The following is a 21,937-nucleotide window of genomic DNA, read 5'->3' on the forward strand; positions in this document are numbered from 1 at the left end:
CTTTGACAGCGGGTGTTTCTTTACAGTTGGCATGTGCATAATTATGTTAGAAGTTTTATTAGAGAGGGTTAATCATCATTCTTTGTCCCCTCTGATATGAAATGTACAGGGTGTTAGAAATCTCCTCTCCCAGTTACTAAATGCAAGGAAACAGTATGTTAAGTTTCTGCAATAACTACGAATCAATTATGGCAACCGTAACGAAAAGAAAGAAATGCAATGTTGCATATTGAGAAGACATGCTGAATTTCTTTTACGAGGTATTTTACCAGACCAGCCCAGTTTTTCTTTTTACTTATAATTTGACCCATTAATTACTTAAAATGACTGCACACCTATGCTTATTATTATCTTTGCATTGATTCAATTCATATTAACAGGCAAAATATCTAATTAGCTGACTGGATATGTGTTTTCCGATCGCTGAGTAGTGAACCCAATTGTTCATTCTCATTCTTCAAAGTCACACCTGAGCTTCTGTCCTTTGTTGACAGGAGGTGGTGAAAGCAACGCAGAGATAGGGAGTGAAAGAGAAACAAGGAGAGGGGAGGAGGAAGAAGTGATGGCCATCTGGGATGACTCAACATCCATGCCAGGGATTGTTGAGTGTACCACATGCATCTCGAACTGTCACACACTGTAGGATGCCGGGCTCAGACAGATGCAGGACAAAAGGTGCTGTTGTTTACCACTACGCTCCTTCTCTCCCGCCCTCCCTTTATCCTCCCATCCTCTGTTTGCCTCAGCGGGAGACAGGCCCCCCTCCTGAGTCAGGCAGGCAGGGGCTGTGTGGCTGATCTGATTGTGATGGCAGGGAGAGAGGAGTGTGGGTGGGTTTGTGGCGATTGAGGGTTGTGGTGGGTCAGAACCCAACAAGCTGTGCTGGGTGGCTGTGCTCTCATCTCACCTCACCCTTTTTATTTATTTTTTTCTTCCAGGTGGTGCTTCCACCTGCTCACCTGAAATGCCATTCTGCCTCCCTTGGACAATCATCATGTGTGATGTAGATTACTTACTAAGGCAAGACAAAGAGGCAGACAAGTGGATGACAAGTAAACATGCATCTTGACCTTGTCTCAGTTGATTTGAGCGTCCAGTGTGCCTTTAAAAAACTTTGAAGACTTTAAATGTAATTGCAGACACCTAAGTGACAGTAAATTTACAGTACAGCTTTTTCTTTTTAAATGTTGGTTAAATTTCATTCTTAATTTAGTGATGTCTTTTATGTACTTTTTCTAACAATGACTCTTCCTCATGTGGTTTATCAAAACAAACACCCTCAGACTTACTGAGACTTGTTCTCCCCTTCCTCTCACCCATCCGCTGTATTTGTTCTTTCCTGTGTTTTGTGCTCTTAAAGACGGAGAGATTTGGGCCTCTCGCGCCACGTGGGACCGCTGAGAGCCAACCTTCTCAGACTTCTGGCTAACCTTCATGTTCGATCAATACGTCTCCATAGAGGCTCCATCTTTTGGAGTTTGTTTGTTTCTGTTCTCCTGCTTGCCTTGCTGCTTACATCACAGCTAAGATGATGAAATTGATCAAACTTGATGTTTTTAACCCAATACGAGCAATTCAGAAATGGGCAACAGGAAGTATTATGTTGGTTTCAAACACATGAAAAAAAATTATGCAAACAGGAAAGAAATGTGAATGTATATTTGTCACAAACTGCAACCATAATTTTCCATCTCATAAAAGTCACGAATAATGTCTGTATAGCCTGAGGTTCCAATTAGCTCTTTATGCAAGCGGGATGGTTTCCCCCTCACCGCCAGCTATTTGATACCCAACAAAAAAATACCTGGAGCTGGAAGATGGATGGACCCTGGCTGGTCTGACAGAGGTCAACGATTTCCCTTCCCATGTCAGCTGAGAAGTAAACACCAGGACACAGGCAGCTATTTCAGCTCGATGTCTGGACCCATGAGCTCTGCTGTGAAGCTCAAGATCCCTATCTTTGAGCAAAAAAGGAGCGCCCGCCGTCCTCTCTCCCCTCCCCTCCATCCCCACCCCGCACCACCCTGTCCTCTGTCCCCTTACTTTCATTACGCATTTTTTTGTTTATGCTTGGGCGCAACTGTGGCTGCTCCTGATGGTTTGAGGTCAGGCGTGACTGGCCACGGGTTACTCTAAATAAATACACACGGACTAGCCAGGAAGGAGCGGGTAGGCTGCGCTTGCTGCCGAATCGCCCTTGATTAATCAGCAGGCAGATTCAGGGTGACTTTTTGTGTACACTCCCCACCACCACTGCCGTTCCTTCCCCTGATCGACCCCCTCCCCCCCCGCCTCCGACACACACACACACACACACACACACACACACACACACACACACACACACACACACACACACACACACACACACACACACACACACACACACACACACACACACACACACACACACACACACACACAACCCATGGATGGTGATGGAATCGGGGCGGCACAGACGGGGCAATCCAGGCAGCCAAGCAGATGGAGCGTTGCAGCGGAGTCACGCCTCTGCAATACACACACATACCTAACAAACACATGCTTAAAGATATGCACAAATGCGCAAATATGAATGCACACGAAACCCTCCCATAGTTCTTCTGACCAAATAATTCAGCCTGTGGTCTTTTATACCAAAGTGGCATTCATTCCTTTTTTCAGTGGAGGCAGACACATGGCCTGTTGTCACACACTGTGGAGCCAGCTAAGCGAGTAAAAACAGCATTATCTCTGTGTGGATAGGGAAAAGTGACAAAATGTGAACCACTTGACTTTCAACATTTACTTTAAATGTGCTTCAAATGCATTTTTGTAAAACTGAAATCAAGATGGATAATTACATGGTGCTCCAGCACAATAGTTCCACATCAGAAACAGCTTGTTTGAGGCCTCCAGCTGATCTGATTTGAAACATCAGTACAAACAAAAGCTTTCCACACAGCAGGCTATAAGCTATAAAGCAGCACTCTCCACAGTTCTGTGTCCACCGCTCATTTCCCCTCTTTTCACCTCATCCCTCCACCACCCCATCAAAGTCACCTCACAGTAGACTTCACACCAACCGGCGCCAACATCGCCCACTAACCTCTACCTTGGCTGCCATCATTAGGGGTAGTGCTGTTCTCTCACCTGTCAGCTCCACTCGACCATGGATCAGTAGAGCCTCAGCTAGACCGTGCAGACCCCTGTCACTAACGCTGATCCTTTCCTCTCGTCCTGGCTCCAGAGCTCGACCCCTCACCCATCTCCGCACTCCCCTCCACCTCCGCTGGCCTTCCGGCTCATGCAGCTGCCGTCCAAGCATCCGGACCGCTTTCTACCCCATGCTCTTGCTGCAGTTCAAGCTCTCAGCCCCGACTCCAGACCTAGCCCCCGGCCTCAGCACCCCCCGGCCCCTGTGCCTCTGTTGCCCCCAGCATGGATGGACCTATCCTCGGGCAAGGTGTGGCCCCATGTGGCCCACCTGTCCAGAATACAGGTTATCAGCTCTGATCGCCGCAATAGACTTCCACCCAAACCTGCTGCCCTGAGGGGATGGAGAGAAGGAGAAACAGAGAAGAAGAGAGAGAGGGAGAGGAGATTGAGCAAAAAGAGGGAGCTGATGAGTGACGGTAGGAGGAGAATAGCAGAATAGAAAAGACAGAGGAGGTAGGGATGGGGACGAAGGTTTGCCTGGAGGCAGGGATGAGGCAATGAGTACCCCTCAAAAACTAGCAGGCAGTTGGAGACCACCACAGGCACTTCTACAGAGGGAGAACATGGGGGCTTTCAGGTGTGTGTCAAACATTAAGCAGCATGCTCTCTGTTCTCTGGTTCCTCTCCATAGCGACAAGCTTTAACCAGCCTGCAGACATCCTGCAGAAAATTTGAACCAGGCAGCTGAGCTGTTGTTTTGATGAGCGTCTGTTTCTGTGGTTATTATTGTTTCTTTTCTTGTAATTTCTCTTCTTTTCATTTATTTTTTTCTGGAAATCACTAATCGCGTTGTCTTTTTGTTCATCTTTGTTCAGCTGTTTTGTTTATTTATCCAGTTACTCCAAATTTACTTGAATGGATCTGATTATGTGGTGCCATACCATTCCCAGTCCAACAGATTTAATATCTGTTGCTGGACATCAAGTGTAAAATCAAACCATATGCCACCAATTGCTGCAAATTACCCTGGACCCAGATTATCAGCACTAAAAACCTGTCCGAGTTTGAAGCATCATTAATTCTCCAGCCGTTTTGTTTTGCAATGAGATTGCCAAGCACTCAGTGAGGGTTGGTTTGTTATCGTGGTTGCAGACATTGTAATCAGGCCTCAATAATCACACTTCCAGAAGCGGAATGCGCCTGGGGCCCACGCCAACAGGCTCTAATGTGGGGCACCACGGGCCGCTAGCCTGCAGACACATAGGGCTGGCAGATGGAGGCTGCCATTAAACACGGACAATCAGAGAACACAATCATTGAGCAATACGTTGTGCACAGAGAGAAAACCAGTAGAGGATGTACAGGCTTACTATCAATTTAGCTTCCCTGTAGGATTCTTGATGATGGTGATTGGCTTACATAAGATCTAACAGATGGAGTTTGGTAATAAAAAGACTTATTCATACAAATACGTTTTTTAAGAAGTGGTTTTAAAGTAGTGATCCAACCAGTCTCAACTGCTCATGCAGAGAATTAAGGGGTCAAAGGCTGCTCTCGCCAAAAAGTCAATAAAACAATGTCTTCTCTGATGTTGCAGGATGACATAATGAATGTCGATGACTGCAGACAGGTTTAATTTTTTCCTTACTAAAGGAATCATGAGTATGATCAGTGTTAATGAGCACAAGGTACTATACTTTAAGGAACCTGTTTACGATCCTGTTCCTATCTGACAAGTGCACTGTGTAATCTTAGAACCCCTCCCTCTATCTCCCCCCTCATCCACCAAAGCTTTGCCCGCCACACCAATTTCCACATCTAAATGCATCACATTCTGGTTCATGTGCAAATATTACACTGACAGATATGCCAAGATATCATATTCATAGCGATGGAAGGCAATACTATGTTGGCAGGCATTTACTACTTAATTACATTTATAGTAACAATTAGTGTTTGCAGTAATGGAAGAGATTTGTTTCATAGAACTCTTTCTCCTTTACTCTTTTTTTTACTCTTTTTTTTTTTTTTTTCGTCATCTCTGTATCCTTTTGTCATTTTCTCTTTTTTTCCCCTTCACCTCAGTCTCTCCCCATTATGAAGCCTGATATCCTTTGTCTGTGTTTCAGGAACTTCAGGTTCCTGGAGTCTTGGAACATAACTAAAAGTGTTTCCTGTTTCACTTCCTGAGTGGAGAAACAAGCATAAGGAATATGGAGGTAGTGTTCTCTGTATGAAGCAAGCTCTGCCATTATGCCACACACTATCTCTCACTGTGACGCATTTATTACATCTGCTTATGTTAATGAAAAATACAACAAACAAAAAGAACATGTCAGTTACAACACTGGACCCCAGACCAGGAGAGGATGTAATGAGGCCACCTGTTAAGTAACAACTAAGTGAACCTGACATTGTACGCGCAACAGAGTCCTCTACTATAACAGACCATCAGCACTTTCTAATCAGACTTTCAATTTCAAAAATAGCATCTCTGTAACCGTAAATCTTGCTTTGGCGAGCTCGAGTCTTTTGTGTTTCCCTTTCTCTAATTGTCCCGTGTCTCTGGATCATAAATCTCTCAGGGAAGAGCCATTAGGAAAAATGGCTGGCAGGGACTTTGCCACAGGGACATAGCTGGTGTATTCCCACTGAGAGGATGTCCAGATACTGACTAAAGACACCAGCGTATGCCGTCGCAGTCCATTCACCGGGGTCAGATGACAGCATGTCTGACTTGGCAGCCCTGCATTTCATGTCAGCAACAAGCCAGCTGGTATTTGGGATTTCTGTGGTTAGAATGGTTTCCTTCCCAAAATCTCAGGAGAATTGAATTTTCACATAATATCCCTGAATGTCATTGTGTTTGGTGCTGTACTGTAACTGCTGTAAATAGTTTACAATGGGGTCTGTTTCCTGATCTCATTTGCTTGATGCAATGTGTCTCAGCACAGAAGATACAACACAGGACTGAATCGGTACATTGTTGACAAAAACAATGGCATCAAAGTTTGACCCAACCAGTGCTGTCTCTAATGACTCGCAGGTCAATCTTTATTTATTTTTTTGCTATGTGCTGTGGGTTGTGTGTTTCAAGTGTTTATGTGTTAACCCATAGTGACGGCCAGCTCTGGTAAACAGCACAGAAAAGACTTCTCACAATTAAATATCCTGTCTTAAGTGTTTTGGGGGAGCCTGTGTAAATAGGATTCAGTCAGTGCAGCGGTAAAATGATTTCCTGTAACAAGCAGAGTGGTTTGCTGATGAACATCAAGAGGAACATGACACAAACTGGCATCATGTGGCAGACATGGAAGCAACATGGAAGAAATTGCTTGGCATTTTTGCCACATGATAAATATGCATTATTTAATTTATTTAATTAATTATAAGTGTTATTTTCTTATCAATAAAATATTATATTAATGTCTTTTTCCAAATGTCCCCATGCCTTTAAATAGATAACTCGATAGTTAATTCTCTGGCATCTTTGAAGTGGGCAGTAATATTATCTTTACATTGGTAATCCCTGCAGAAAACACATCTTTGTGGTTTGATTTTAAGGCTGCAGAACAAGAGGGGAAGATTGATGACTAATCTATACAAGTGTATCTTATTATTACTATAAATTATCTAAGAGCCAAGGAACAGAGGTATAAAAGACCTTAACCATTTCATTAAATATAATTAAATTGAATTGCTATTAAAAGTCATCATTTCTGGGTCTTTTTTTTTTTTTTCATAAGTGCTGATTAGATATGAGCCATACTGGATCTCCTCAGTGTTAAACACATACTGCGTACAGTATTACAGAGTTAATGGGACAGATAATTGACAATGAACCATAGGAGGTTAATAATAGATGCTTAATTGACTCCTATCAATTTGTTACACTGAACATCACTGTCAAATGTCCCATTCATACAGAGAGCAGACATATTCACTGCAATGACCATATTTCTTCTTTTGTGATCAGTACTTTTGTGATTCACAAAGACAATAAAGTGATGTATTAACTAGTAAAATGCAACATACGATAACCAAAGTAATTCTATGCTGTGTAGCCTAGAGTTTGTCTCACTTTATAACAATTACAAGTAAAGAGAGTTTTAGATGCGAAACAAATCCTCCTACTTTATTTAAATGTATGAACCATGCAGAGTCTACAACTTGTACCATGTATTTGAGCCTTTTTTAAACATAAAAAAAATGTAAAATACACAAAGACCTTCTTTTAAACCAACCAAAGTTCTTGTAACTTTGACAAAAAATTACCAGTTCCAAAAATTTTATTCTCATAACATAGAAGAAATAACTTTGAATATTTAGCAAAATACAAATCCTAATATATTATTTTGTACTGTTTTATCTGCTCTAGCACTGTATATACGCTACATAGATATTCTCTGGACAGCCTGCCGTGTTCAAAGCCAGTGTGTATGGTACATGTTTCCCAGCTGAGTATGATTTTGTCCATCAACAATGAGGAAGCAAGAGTTTATTTTTTTCTGACGCCATCAGACAGACTTTGGCCGACCTGACTCCTCAGTGTAAATGGTGAATATCCCAGGTCAGCTACTGTCCCAGGCCCTCTAGGCCTCTCCCGACTCTCTGGAAGACCTCCGCTGTTTATACATATCTGTTTCACCTTTTTCCTCCTAAACAATTAAGCAAGCCGGCCAAGAGGAAATCCGTCCTGTGAGAGTTCCACACACACGTTCCTGCTGGTGCAGCCAGCTGTAAGATGTTACCCAGTACACTGACAAGATAAATGTAAATAAAAACTTTTCCATCGATCAAGTTCATGTGTATTCGTCTAAAAAAAACTGAGTGGAAATAGGACAGACTCGGGAAAAGAATACCTTTCAACTGACGAAGAGGGGAATTCCTCCTTTGTTGCACAATTACGTTGAAACGATTAAATAGTAAATACTCTGGTATTCTCCTTCTTTCTACCTCTTTAAGTTGTGGCAATTTTATGCACCAGAAGCTCATCGACTCATAATCTGAATGACTGTAAATGGAGTGCATTGGAACACATAGTTTTCAGTGTGCCATGCATCACTCAGAGGACTTAAACAGATTGAGTGCAGACTGATAGATGAACCTCGTGGAGATGTGTGGCTGGATGGAGAAGGGAAGGTGTTGGAAGGTGTAGAATATTAATCATAGCAATTATTGAAAGTGTTTTTCGCTGACATCATCATGTGGACTCATATATCAGCCGGGAGCAGTCGGCTTATGACTTAGTGACACAGGAGTGGAGGACATTGAGCAGTAAAAATTAGCAAGTTATACTGAGTGAAAAATTAAGCCATCAGAGAGCCATAATCAGCTGACATTTGTTATTCCAAAGATTTAATTTCAGGAAGGGCTGTGTGGATGTTATTGTTTATACCGTCATCCTCTTTACTGTAAAATGCATTCCTTAACAGATTTACATCTATTATGTGAGTCCAGTGTGCAATCAGAGTTGCTTAGGAAATAAGTGGACTAAAACAACAGCTGAACTGTATTTCATATCCGCAGGAAACCAAAGAAGTGCAGATATAGATTGATGATGTCAAAGATTCACACCCACGTCATGCCAAAAGTGTTGGACGAGTGTGTGCGCACGTATTTGTGTCCTCTTTATTCTGGAGCAAAGAGAAACAGACACCAGGTTCTTAAATTTACAGCATTCAAGGCCAGAGGAGACATCCTTAAGTGAAGTAAGTGTGGCACATTCACAGTCTTCCATGGTTTTAGCTCGGTACTCAAATTCACACAAAGAAACATACACCGACTTAGGTGCCTTTTGTAAACAGTTTTTTTTTCTCTGTTTTGCCCTATCTGTTTAGTTATTTTTGTATTTAACTGGCCAAAAAATATCAAAAAAAAAAAAAAAAAGTCACGACTGTGTTTACAATGTGTGTTCATCTCGTCGTGTTGAAGATGAACAAAGTGACACTGAAATGAAAGTGCATGCAGAAAATAACCTTTGCTGTGAACTACATCAAAGAAAGCATTACGCAGTGTGTCATTCTTCTTTCTGCCTTCATTAAGCTGTTTCACTGCAGTGAAATACTTACATACTTCTTTTTACGTGACACTTATTTATACACCACGCCGCTCTTTCGTCATGCTCTGTGTAAGTCTGCGTCACACTCTTTCCCTCCCTAAATTTCCTCCCTAAATTTAAGATGTTGTAAACAAATTGCAGCCTCTCCCTCTTTGGAAAGTCTCAGGAACCTCAGAGGGGTCCTGGGTCTCTTACGTCTCTCCTGCTGCTCACGGCTGCATCGGCTCCTCTGGGCAACCGCCCAATTGGCTGGGAGTCTGCTGCCCTAACCCTGAACCCTGAAGATGAGAGGTGAGCCAAGGGCCAGCGCAGAGGCTGAGGGTGGGTGTGGTGGCGGAGGTCAGGATGGGGGAGGAGGGGGAGAGAGACTGCTATTAAACACAACAGGGGAAGGCCCATCAGGATGTGTCTTTTATAGCTGGCTGGTACTTGAAGGCATCAAACGTCACTCCCATTGATGAGAGCCAGGCAGTCCAGCCGGCAGATGAATCCTGTAAGGGTGGAAATGATGGGGTCAGGGTTTTTACAAGGTCAGAATGAGGTTAGTGACGGGTCAGGGACTCGGTAATCCCTCCCATTCAGTCTAGGACACTGCAATTGTGTTAAACCTATTGCACCAGTACACACATACAGTGTCTCTTAACATGTTAAGGCCTGCGACACAAAGGAATACGCAGACATTTTTATACAGTTATTCACTTTCTTGCCAAGAGAAGATTGATGCCACTTTCTTGTCTGTAATGTAAAGCCTCACCCAGACACAGTTAGGTTAGCTTTGTATGGAGCCTGGAAACAGGGTGACAGCTAACCTTGCTGTGTCCAAATGTAATAAAATACCTACAGTCTTTGTAAATATGACACAAATGAGAAATGATCTGTTAATTGTTATTATTAATATGCTAAGCAAACTTGCTGATGGCTACTGTGCCAATGATAGCATAGAGTCAGGAATGTGTTTTCCAAAATGTCAAACGTATTTCTTCAAAGGTCTATTTTGGTTCTACATATTTTAAAATCTACCGTTATCTGATTCACTTTATTGCATTTTTCAATTCCAAAGCACATATAGGATTTTGAAAAATATAAATATATTTTTGACTTTATCATTTGCAGAGACTTCAAACATTCTTAAGATCATTCTTATTTTTCTTTAATCAGTGTTACAAATTAGCTGCATGCTAAAACATTTTCAAAAATGCTAATTTGCCATTGGCTTCTGCCAAAAAAAAGTATTTAATTTAGTAGAGTAGTTGCCGGAAAATCAAACCCATAAGAAAGCATTTGTTGACAAAAGAAACTTGCCATTTGGTCATATTTTTAAAACTTCACTGTCTTCAAACAGTCCCTCTTCCCATATCATATGATGATAATAGGCTACATGTGAAAACTGTTGATGTTTGTACCACAGTAAAATAGACAGAGGTTAATGGCTCACACTAAGTTAGGACATCATTCTAAAAACATACTTTACTGCTGTAAAAAGTGTTGGTCTTCATGTAAACTTTGCACCTAACAAAAAGTTAATCAAGTTAACCAACATACACAAATATGTTTTCTTATACAGCAGAAACTACGCATCACCATCACCACCACCATCATCATCATCATCACCCTCCAGATGACCCCACGTCTCCTAACGACACCTCCACTAACCCTTTAACCCTACAGCCGTCCAACCTCTCCTCTATAACATTGTTTTGTTCCTTGTTTCATTTCCATTACAACTCTCCTGCGGGGACTTGAACTTGTTGCCCCGTCTGAACTGGGGTGACAGCTCACTAAATCACTGCCTTTTAGTGGTGCTGCCCCCTTTTTTATACACTTTAATCACCAGACTCCAGTAACCAGGAATATTGGGCCCAGTGTATGGAATTCTACTCGTAAAAGAAAAGGCGCAGGCCACTGATGTTCTTCTCATGGCAGAATCGCTGCTAGAATTCATCTTGTTCTTGCTGAGATGGTGGTTGATGGAGGCGGGGGCTCTTTCTTATGGGTAACAATCAATCGCTCAGGATCAACAGGTTTTAGGCTGTAAACTTGAGGTCATCTCCTATCTTGCTGACAGTTTCTCATCTGGTGATGTCGGTGTTAATGCTGGTGGGAGGCCTTGGATTTTGTTTGTTATTTATGGTTAGTCACAGGTTTAGAAATGGTTCTGAATGATCGGAGGCTATCTTTTACACACAGCCTGTCACAGCTTTAAAACGGTAAACCCCCTGTGTGTGCACACTGTGGTTGGGAAGTGTGGAAATACAGAGGAAATGCAAGCAAGCGAACATTGAAAGAAACAGGATTTGTTTCGACAAACCTTTTTATACAGAAACAATTTTTATATCGATCCCTTACTGGATAAGATCACCACACAAATCCAATGGTTCTTTGTTCTAGTCCTCTTCTTGCCATCTCCATATACTACCTACCTTGATCATTGCATTTTCACAGTGCTCATCCCCCTCTGTTCTCTTTCCTCCTCCTCTCCTCCCCCTATTTCATCTCCAACCAAACATTAATCCTTATCCTCCCTAAGGAAGCCCACTTCGTGCAGCAGTGAGGGTATTTAGAGCCAGTGTTGACATTGGACAGCACGTTAGACAAATATCCCTGACTCAAAACCACAAGACAAATGGCAGACCCGAGCTTGCTGTGTTCTGGCAGTGAGTTTGCCGGTCTGGCTTAGCTGTGGCCAGATATTCAACACAGGTGACGTCTTACTGGGAGAGAGAAAAAAAAACTGACCACTAAGGAGGGTAGGTGGGTAGATGAAAGAAAACGTGGGAGTAAAGTAAAGAAGAAGAAAAAAACAAAAGAGCGATGGATGAAAATAGAAGGACAGAAGTGAATCATTTAATTTCTTTTAGAATAATAGAAAAACAAAATGCAAGCAGAACCACAGCGGTAGTCTCAAATTACAGAAGTATTAAGTAAAGTATATTTTGTCTGTGGCAATTGTTTTGGTGATGATGACGTTTGATCTTCAAATATAAGAACAAAAAGCACGAAATCATTTTGTCTTCAAAGATTATTTGTGGAGGGTTTTAGAAAACCCGCTCCTCCCACTGACAGCCAGGTGGTGGCTTTGATTATGGGTGCACATGACATCATTTCAAGGTGGAAACAAACACGTATACCCACACACAGACAGCACTCACACGCTGTGACTGTGACAAGCTATCTACACACATTCAACACATAACCACACGCATACACGCAGACAGCATACCACCCCACACACACACACACACACACACACACACACACACACACACACACACACACACACACACACACACACACACACACACACACACACACACACACACTCTTCAGAGATATGGGGCCCAATTTGACAACCAGCAAGTTGACTTGGCATTGCTCGGACTGGAGTGATCCAAGAAAAGCAAAGCAGGCCCGCGAGAGGGCTGGGGCTTTTGTGTTTGTGCAGTGTCACACTTCATCACGAGGGAAACCCATAACAGGCCCAGGAAGACCTTTGAAGCTATGGGAGGGGTGTGTGGGAATCGCCTCTGTGGCTACCTCTGATGTCAACTCCAATATTCTGATTGCAGGCTATTTCCTGGATTAGGATTGTGTTTGTCGGCTGAGAGGGAAACTGTCCGAGGATTGTATATCAGAGAGCAGACGAGCTAATTACAGCATCCCACAAGACAATTTACAGATTATAACTGTTTCGCTAACACTGGCCATTTTAATACTTAGTCAGCTTTGTATTTTCAGTCACTATCAGCAAAGACAGAATTTTTGTTTTCAGAATACATTAACACAGAAGATGAGAAGAACGACAAAGAATAATATATGTTTGTTTATATGTAGAGTACATGCACATGTTATGCATTAAGGTTTGTAATTATGGACTGGCCAGACAGACCAGTCTATGTGTCGTTTTCGTTTAAGGACGTATTCAATAGTGGATTTGGATGGCACATCAACTAGGCTAAAGTGGTTTGGATTTCTAAGAAGAGAATGTCTCTGTAAACCATTAGGCTAAAGATCCCGTATGTGGAACAGTGTCAGGCAGCAGGGTCAGGTGATAGGAGTGCATGCAGTTTGCTTTGGCTGCCTCGTAATTAGGGGAATGGTGGCGTACTTTAATGGACCACATCCTTTTGGCTGGAGCTTCACAAGCCTCAACCACTGAAGCCATAATTTGAATCTAGAATGTTTGAAGCAGGGCAAGACAATTTCAAATCAAGGAGAAATATTCAGGAAATTACATTTGTACTTTTGGGGATGGTTGGCTGGCTTGGTTGTTGGAAAGTTCTCTTTTCTGCAGTGCTCCATTGGCCAGAAAGTAATTATTTTCATTCATTTTAAAAGGCCCAATTTGTGCAAAAATCCTCTTGCAGAATGTACTATTTCTTAGTTGTTAACCATGATAGCATTTGCTCTACCTTGTGTTTAGTAGGTAGCAGCTGTTGGCCATCCAGCAAGCTCAACTAACATGGTGAGCACGGTAAGTATAAAACATCAGCATGTTAGCATTGTCACTGTGAGCATGCTAGCCTGCTGATATTAGCATTTAGCTCAAGCAGCACCATGAAACACCACCATCTGAAGGCCAAATCAGCTCCAGATGGCATGGCTGGTGCGTCTTCTTCATTCATAATAATAATAATAATATATAATAATTAAATTTCTGAAATTGGTCTTTGCTTAGATTCTCCATGTACCAATTGGCCACTGTACCATAATTGTTGCTTTTAAATTATTCAAAATTAAAACAACAAAGAGCAAGTCCCCTTACGGGTAAGCCACATGGTTCATGGAGAGCCAGTCCCCCTAAGGGTAAGCCACAAGGTTTCGGGTTTGCGCTGTAAATGCAGTCATACTAATACCAAACCAAAGGTCAACAACAATACAAAACAAAAACTCAAATAACAACAAATAAAGGGTGTGTCTAATTCTTCTTGGATGTATCCCCCAAAATCCCATTAATACATTTTAAAGGATGACTTTTTTTTAATCATATTTCGGACAACATGCCTTTTTTTTTGGCGGCTTTAACATCTTCAAAAACTCATGACGCATGTGCAAAGTTTCGTGAGGTTTGGAGCATCGTTTGACCTTAAACATCAACTTCCTGTGTCATGGCGAAACATTAAACTCACCAAACTTTGCACCCGCATCAGGCACCAACTTTCATGAGTTTTTGAAGATGTTAAAGCTGGAAAAAAAAAAAAAAAAAGGCAATTTTTTTCAAGAAGAATAAGGAACGAGATCGAGAAAGAAATTAAAACTGCCAGTGGGAATATACGGACCCTCGCGTGCTGCACGTCGGGGAGCCGGCATGTGAAACAATGGAAAAACCTTTATCAAATGGCTGCCAAATATATTCAGGCTGAATCAAAATATTAGATAAATAAAAGCATTGATTCAGCACCACTAAAATGTCTCTGCAAGGCACCTTTGTAAGCAAAGATATTTATTATCTTGAAGACCAAATAATAGTTATTGTCAAAATGATCTTAGGGCTCTCACAAAAGAGCAGCAGCTTATGAGGCAAAACATTTTTCATCCATTTTAATGCTTTATATAGTTTAGAAGCCAAATGGAAGGAGGGTAAAAGCCAGCTTTTCATTGGGGGATTTGGAGAAAAAAACAACCTCAATTACTGTTTGCAGACTGGGGCTGTTGTTAAGGACGATGTCATGATCAAACACAATTTGGATCAAACCATGACTTTATTTCACATTCTCTCACATTTCCAATCAAGGACCGATTAGCCTCAGACATTAATGAGCCTACTAATCCATTTGGGCCCCTCGTGATAACAGTTAATTGTCTGTAAAAATGTGTACAGATCCCCATTTGGGTTGTTTACTAACTGATTTGGATGTGGTTAGGCCCTAAAGAGGTATCATTATGTTGATAGTTCTTTGGAAAATGAGCCCCTGATGGAGGCAACACCACAGTGGAGTAGAGTTAAGAATACACAGGACTGCTTTCAACCGTTGCTCACTTGAGTGCAAATTTATCACTATTTTAAAATAACATTTGGCTGTCATCAGTGCTCATGGAACTTCATATATAATTAGCATGAGATTTCTGTTTTGCCTGCTACACTGTAGTGAAGGAGGTACAATTTTTGACTTAAACTTCTGACATTTGGACTGTTGTTGATTCACAATAAAAAGTCGAGGAGAAATGTCAGAAAACTGGACTTCCAGATGTTCCATGCAAATGGCTTAACTTGGCACTTCATCTTCCGTGTCTCCTGCTTCGTGTTTGTGGCTTAGTTGAAACTTAATATTGAATTATAGCAACATTCAAATCTAATTTGTGTTCTGTAGTGAATTTTATGACATTCAAGGTGTCTTGACAAAAGTGCCCCTAATGTGCCACAAAAGATAAACTGTAAATCTGCAGAATTTTCTGTAAAATGTCTGTCAACTTGGTTATTTCTTGTCGAGATGTTATCCTTTTTCTTTGGATTTTTTTTTTCCTCAGCGTGTACATACTTTCTTTGTCATTTTGTTGAAGGGACTCCAATTGTGTATGTGTGTTTGTATTCTGGCCACTCAGCCTGCAACCTTGGCTGGCCTGTTCTGACACTCAATTTATTGTCTTGTGATTTGAGGCCTTAGTTTCTCATTACAGCCAAAGTTTTTGTGTCCTTGTGCGACAAAAATTTGTTTGTGTGTCTGTGTAAATCACCTGTCATATGCACATGTTCCTTTAAGAAAAGGCCAAGGGTGTCATTTGATTCCTGCTGCCTTCCTTTCATATTTATGCGTCTCATATTCACGTCCATTGGTTGTGTCTCAGTTGGGCTATCCATCAACACTTTTTATCCCCATCGCCCCAACAATACGGACATAAAACGTTCTTTTACGTCAGCAAAATGACGCCACAAATAAAACTTGAGCAACACGCCTCTTTATTTGTCTGGGTAATATACTACATAAATTAAAACTGATAAGTGACAACATTTGCATTAGTCACATCTTATGGGCCTGGGCTTTGGTGGAAATTACCTGAGGCAGAGAAACTATATAAAGTATAACCCACAAAATTGGAAAACAGGTGATATATTAATGAGTTTACAAAACTGAAGGACAGCCAGTTTCCTGCTGTGTGCAGGACAAGGCCATTTTTCACACTCGTCAAAGGAACATTTTGGAAACTATATCACTCATCCTGTCAAATGTAATTTCCAATATTCATGTCAATGAATATGACTGTTACCTTTACAATTAAACTGTATCTCAAAAGAAAAATGAATAAAACTTAATGTAACTTGAGATTTTTTTATTTATTCTTATTTTAGCCATGTTAAATAGAAACAGAAAAAGCTGTTTTAAATAAACTATAAATACTTTTAATGAAGTAAGAAAGAATAATGAAATATAGGACAAGGAAAAAATTTAAATGTACAGAGTTGAAATATTATTGTACATATTTGATTTATCCACTTTGGTCTAAAACTAGGGAATAAAAAAAATAAATAAAAAAAAAAAAAAAAAATCAATCATACCATATCACAGATGTAATTCCAGCGCATTTATCCATTAAAAGGGTGATCTCTGTATTCAGTCTGTACTGCCTGTACCACGACACAAATAATGCTCATCTGCAGGTTGTAGATTTTGCCATTTATTCAGGATGAATAAAACAGAAACAAAACAAAAACAAAAAAGGGAACCTAGTTAAAAGCGATGGGATGAAGAGACGTCTATCTCAATTTTGTACTCTCAGACAGAATCAGTTGCCTTTGGCCTGCTTAGGGGTAGAAGGTGAGGGAAGCACACAAAAGCAGTGCAATTATTCTGCTCTGGCACAACAACAGAGAGCAAAAGGAGCATCAAAGGCTTTCCTCTGAGCAAAATAGGGCTCCCTCAGAGGAAAAGCAGCAACCTGTGTGTGAATACCAGTGCATGGACTTTTGGTCCTCTCTCTCGAGACACACCAGGCAAAGGATGTGTGTCAATAGAGCTGCAGTGCCTATCCACTTTCATTATGTTACAATACTGTATGCATTGGCTGGAGTATAATATGCAGCTTTCAAAGTTTGCTTCAAATATGGTAAGTTTTTGTAAAAGTGTGTATGTGAAATACATTTTTTTCCACATGTGAAATGTATCATTTCACATAGCCTATGCCAACATAACCTTTTTTAAATTCATCCCATGCAAGTGAGTGAGAATAAAATGCTCTCACAATGGCACGTTTTTACATTTCCTTCACATTCAACATGTGAAACGTGTTTCATTTTTGAAACTGGGTTTGCTTGCATAGTAATTTGTGTGTGCTGTTGTGTGAGTCAATTAGAATGATCAATATTTGCATTTATTATCTCACTCATAGCTAATTTGAATTTAGATCATTTTTTTGGCATTATTATTTAGTTACTTATTTTAATGTCAAATTTGTTTTGCCTTCACAACTTTGTTTCTTTAATTATATATAGCTATTATATATTCAATACCATAGTATATATATGTATATAGCCTATATAGTATGTCCATAACCGATTTATGTTTTTAAAAATTATAAATATATATAATTTGTTAACATACTGCTTTAATACTGCTTTAATAATGGCCCTTGGCGTTAAGCAACACTTGCATTTGAATTTGTTAGAGAAAAAAAAAAAAAAAAGGGTTTTCTATCAGGCACTTAAGAGGACAGCTTGATTGACAAAAAGGGTCCTTCAACAACCCGGAAGCATAGCTCCCACATGTAGTTGTATACATTCACCGGTTGCTTATCGCCGTTATCACATTGCGTACCATTATAACGACTACCTTTCGCGCCATTGCATATTTATTATTTTTATTTTTTTAATCAAAATATAAGAAGATGAAAGTGGTTGCGTTGATAAGGTAATCGCACGTCATTGCTTCAACGGTCTCGCAGCTCCTTGTCGCCGGTGTTTCGCGCGAGCAACAGCGCCGACGGTCGCAGCTGCCGCGGAGACTCTCGCGCTGAGAGCGGCGTCCCCGCGGCCCGCGCGTTCCCAAAAACGAGCGCGCCGCTGCGCGTCTCCCGCATTCGTTGCGCGCTTTTTGTTGTTGTTGTTGTTGTTGTTTTTTTGCGTTACAACGACTCCGCGCCTCATGTTTGCGATGTTGTTTGTGTTCCAGCGGGGGCAAAGACAGCTGCTACAACATGATGCAGTGCGCAGCTGCTGGGCACCGGATCGTAGCTCTGGCCAACCTGCGTCCCGCTCACACAGGTGAAGGGGAGGGGAGGGGGAGGCTGTGCTTTGCGGGCCAGCCAGCTGCACTTCTGCGGACCAGGAAAAGGAAGGAAATGTGCATCAACAAATTACTGCAGAACTGCTTGTTGAATGTCACGCAAAACACGTATGCAAGACACGCTACTTCTGTTGGGTATAAAAAAAAAAAATTAAAAAAAAATTAAAATCCAGAAATATGCAAAAAAAATAACAAAAAAAATGCGTGTTTTTCTAATACAAATATTAAAGAGATCCTCCAGCATCTCCAGGATTTGAGAATATGTAAATTCATTGTGAACTGTGTTTCCAAAAAACAAAAAGTTTTATATTTGATTGTATCCCCCATTTATATGCTAAAAGATCTCAAAATAACACTTAGATAGCGTTTGACTACTTTAGAGGGTTTTTTTTTTTAGAGATGACATGTCTTTTACAATAAACTCTCTCTCAGACGGCGTGTCTGCCTGATGGAAGGAGTCACACCGCTCCAAAATTCATGCTCGTGCAGTTGAATACATTCACACCTGGATGCTGCCCGGACAATCCTGACCCAGCGGTTCGGGGTTACACCGGCTGCTGAGCCGCTTCGTTGGAGCTGTTGGCGTTTAAGGGCCTTTGTCGAGTGCATCTCGGCGGTGTGACAAAAGGGGGCCCGGCGCTGCTCCCGTCATTTTACCCATCCAGATTTACTCCCGTCTGGGGGACCGGACCTTTCAGTCACTGGTCGGAGGCCTCGTTAATGCAAACATAATGAAACCTACAAAACGTGACACGCGTGAAACAATTAAATACGTTTTTTTTTTTAGAAACATTTAACTTTGCAAGCATGACACTCTTGAGGCTTTTATCACTGGAGTTTTCGCAGTGGCTGAGGTTTATTGGACATTTTCTTTTGTTCGCTGTTTCGTATCTTGAATATACAACGAATCAATTAATAATAAAAGTAATCCCAGATCATTTTAATGATTTCATTGTCAGATGACACGGGCTGTATCACATTTTCCTTCATGTCACAGATGAGTTGGACAGCTACATGTACCAGACGGTGGGCCACCAGGCAATAGAGCTGTATGCTGACGCCATGGACCTGCCTCTGTACAGACGCACCATCCAGGGCTCCAGCCTGGACACCAGCAGGAACTACAGTGAGACGGAGGGGGACGAGGTGGAGGACCTGTATCAGCTGCTGTACCACGTCAAGGTAGGCCTCTCTGTAAAAAAAAAAAAAAAACAACACTTTTTTTTTTTTTCAGTTTTTTAGAGCATTTGGCTACAATCGCTGTCCTCTGGCCTCAATACTCAGAGAATCCAATTCTTATTTTATTTACATAGTTGATCGGCTTTCATCACTGGTGCTTTATAAAGCATCAAAAAACTAAAGGATGCTGGCCCACAGTGCTGTAGGTATCTGTAACATTTATCAAATTAGAAATACAAACCAGGACAAGCTGCTTTTTATGGAGTATGATTTACAGAAGAATAAGTGTTCTTGAGCTCACCTCAACTTTTTATATCGCAGACAGTTGACTAACTTTATTTATACACACAAAAGAAGCACAACAGCATGGACATCACACTGCTGTCCCCATTCTTCACGTGGTAAACGTCTTCAGAAAAATGTCCTGGTCTTTTCATCTCGCTGGTAGTAAAGGTTTGTTCACCCACCATTTCTCTACGTTACTCTTTGCTGTTTTGTCTTGGGAACGTAGAGTACAATAAGGTTGTATCACAGCAAAATTCAGTTTCAACAAGAAACACATGCAGGTTATGAATACAAATGCAATATACTATTTAAAGTGCCATATTGAGAGTTTAAATAGGATACTTTAAAACAAGATTTTAGTGTCCTAATCTACTAAAACACTTATTTCAGCGATGTTACATGCTACTAATGTAACTGACACATTTTGCTATGACATCACTACACTTAGGAGCGACACACATTTACTGTTATTGGTCATCATACATATATTTAAAAAAGCCGATATTTTATGTATAATTTTGATAAACAATTATATTTATGTATATCCATGCATGTCAAGAAATACAGCACATAAAGTAAGATAGACGACAGACATTCACGTGCATACAAACCTACATTTACACAAATATACATGTTGGTAAAGAAGCTCCTAAAGCACCACAGTATTAAATTTGTCATCTTATCGAAGGTTCATGACATGTCACACTATTGAGATGTTTTACAAGTCTCTCTCTGTGGATTCAGTCACTTGTTAGCCCATCATACTGGCTCAAAGAGACCCTGCTTGTCTGGCTCCAGCTGACCTACTGCACACTAACACTTCGTAGCACCTATTGTAAAGTGTCTTAATTTCACTTTCAAAGGGGAGCGACTTTTCTTTTTATCTTACTCTGGATAAATAGTGTGCCTGTTCCATCAGTTAATCAAAGTTTCATGTGCAAAGTTGGAGAGAGGTGCCCTTGAACAATGGCTTCACAGGAAAAACTCCCTTCTTTTTTTTTTTATCTCACCTGACAGAAGATCAGATGCAAAAATTAAACACCAAATTAATATTTCATCAAATATCACTTTTGCCAGGACGCTGAGAAAATATTCATTTGATGCCAAATTATGTATGAGACCTCGGTGGTCCAGTGTGGCGCGGGGTGGCTGACTGACAGGTTTGAGAAAAGTGCGCGTGCGTTTACACACCGCTGGCGCTGCCTGCCTACCTGACCGCCTGCAGCCATGAGGAAGCTACCTGGACACACACTTCAACAGCAGCAAAACCTCTCCCTGCTGTCAACGCAAACAGGGTGTTGGATTGATCCTGTGTAGCACGTTCTCCCCCTGCACCACCACACAGCTTCTTACTTTAGCTGGAAGCGTCACGATTTCCCCGCTCCTCCTGGGATGGGGGATTGGAGTTTGTTGTTGAGATCGGAGGTGGCTTGATGTGGTGTAAATGAGAGGGGGGGGGGGGGGGGTATGCACCGCTCTTCCTGTAGGTCCGTGTGTAGACATGTTCATCTGGAGCTCAGGACTGCTCCAGGGCCCCTGCATGTCCACACACCGCCTCGGTGGCGAGGGGCAAGTCAGCCTGCCTCGGGGCATTTCGCGCCCTCTGCCTGACTTTCTTTGCCGTCTTATGTACAAATCGGTGGCTTTGCACATGCAGCTACACGACAAAGCTCTTGATGTCGTGCTTTCTTGTGGGCACGCTTGTTTTTTTGGCCTCTTGTGAGCATTCGCAAGTCCAAATAGTGGACATCTCTGTGGTATGTGATGCAATATACCACCACTGCCTGTGGTCAGGGCTCTAATTGCAAAAGGCTGCTAATTTCCCATTTCCAGGGCTTCTCTGGTCTGACCTCACCAGTCAGGAAGGCCATAGATCAGGGCAGTGGGACTCCCGTGGGGCTCTTGGAGGCTAGCAGACCTCCAGTCGTCTCCCCGTTTACCCCGTTTACCGTCATCAGCAGACCTGCACCATAAACAACAGGCTTCCTCTCTTGCCCACTGAGTGACGGCAACCATAAGAATACAGCTTTTTATCTCGGATTTCAACTTACCGTTCTTT

General features: G+C 41.5%; 1 protein-coding gene across 2 annotated transcripts in view; it reads left to right on the top strand.

Annotated features, from left to right (window-relative positions):
- The first annotated feature begins 17,888 nt into the window (after window positions 1–17,888).
- dph6 (diphthamine biosynthesis 6) overlaps window positions 17,889–21,937 on the top strand; it is a 57,025-nt gene continuing 52,976 nt past the window's right edge. Inside the window, exons 1-3 of one of the 2 annotated variants that reach the window (XM_069707168.1) lie at window positions 17,889–18,039; window positions 18,301–18,392; window positions 19,412–19,596. In XM_069707168.1, coding sequence (XP_069563269.1) covers window positions 18,017–18,039; window positions 18,301–18,392; window positions 19,412–19,596 — 300 coding nt within the window. In that variant the 5' untranslated portion in view covers window positions 17,889–18,016. The other variant, XM_069707169.1, reaches the window with a different exon arrangement.

Source organism: Brachyistius frenatus, unplaced genomic scaffold (genome assembly GCF_029030835.1).
Source record: "Brachyistius frenatus isolate BFR_SWC_R1_liver_20210118 unplaced genomic scaffold, ASM2903083v1 Contig_67, whole genome shotgun sequence".
NCBI classification, from domain to species: Eukaryota; Metazoa; Chordata; class Actinopteri; family Embiotocidae; genus Brachyistius; species Brachyistius frenatus.